The sequence below is a fragment of the Suricata suricatta genome, chromosome 11, assembly GCF_006229205.1.
Source record: "Suricata suricatta isolate VVHF042 chromosome 11, meerkat_22Aug2017_6uvM2_HiC, whole genome shotgun sequence".
NCBI lineage: Eukaryota > Metazoa > Chordata > Mammalia > Carnivora > Herpestidae > Suricata > Suricata suricatta.
The window spans coordinates 12985877-12987168 of record NC_043710.1 but is presented as its reverse complement, the minus strand read 5'-3'; the positions used below and the strand labels follow the sequence as shown (position 1 = coordinate 12987168).

The 1292-nt window shown below is 42.6% G+C and overlaps 1 protein-coding gene across 1 annotated transcript in view; it reads left to right on the top strand.

Moving 5' to 3' along the window:
* The first annotated feature begins 706 nt into the window (after positions 1-706).
* Positions 707-1292, top strand: part of LOC115272411 (olfactory receptor 5M1-like) — a 22207-nt gene continuing 21621 nt past the window's right edge. Inside the window, exon 1 of the mRNA XM_029915488.1 lies at positions 707-1164. Within this exon, the coding sequence (XP_029771348.1) occupies positions 707-1164 (458 nt within the window). The remainder of the gene's footprint in view (positions 1165-1292) is intronic.

Here is a 1292-nt window from a genome sequence, read left to right as displayed (position 1 = left end):
AAGCATGAGATAAAATGAAATATGAACATGATATATAATATAAATAAATTGGGATATTGTGATATAAAAAGAGACCATGAGATCAAAGGTGATATTTGGTGAAGAGACAACCCTGCCTATCCGTGGCTGGCTTAAAACAATGGAGATGAGATGGAAAGAACACAAAGAAACCAGGAGGAGTACATCGCTGTAGGTGAATAAGGAAGACATGAGGAAGAAACTGAACATAAATACACAACAGGCTTTCAAGAGTCTATTTTACTCCAGTTCAGACAGTTTGCCCTTGTTGACAACAATACAACCACTCTACCAAGCATCACCCTTCTCCCAATTCCTTGATGAAGCATTTATGACATGATCAGACAATGGCAGTAGCCATATTGGAGTGGTAGATGTTCTGATCCTGCAGCCTAATCAAGGACTCCAAGGAAATAAGTTGAATGCTATATGTGCTAGCCTAGAAGTGAGAGCAGCAAAGAAGCCAGCATGGCAGGTGAATGGGCTTCAAATACATTGTCCATGTCACCACCAACCACCTAAAGGCACCTACAGAAACCCTTCTGTTGCTGGGGAAAATAATATCCTATTTAAACCTGTCTTTTCAAACCTGGCTTGTTTTAAGGCCCATGTACTTTGACTAGTCTTGAATACAATTTATTTCTGTTTTTATATCTGAAAAATTATTCTCTTCTTAGAGAATATGAAGATGGACACACTTCCCCAACAAAATGGCACTGAGGCAACTGAGTTCATCCTTCTGGGACTGACCAGCCAACCAGGGCTGCAGCTCATCCTTTTTGTGGTGTTTCTCCTGATTTACATCATCACCTTGACAGGGAACTTTGGATTGATTGCATTAATCAGGCTCACTCCACGACTGCAAACCCCCATGTACTTTTTCCTCACCCATTTAGCTTGTGTGGATATATTTTATTCTACTAATGTCACTCCTCAGATGCTTAGAAATTTCCTATCAGAGAGGAAAACCATTTCCTACATGGGGTGTCTGGCCCAGTGTTTTATTTTTGTGACTCTACTTCTTACAGAGTATTACATGCTGGGCGCCATGGCCTATGACAGGTACATGGCCATCTGCCATCCCCTACACTACAACAGGAGAATGTCCACGTCCCTTTGCATCTGCCTCGTCACTGTCCCCTACCTCTGGGTCCTATGGTGGGCACAATGCAGGTGATATTGACCTCTCGCTTGTCCTTTTGCGGGCCCAACATCATCAACCATTTCTACTGTGTCGATCCACCCCTCCTGATGCTGACATGTTCAGACACTTA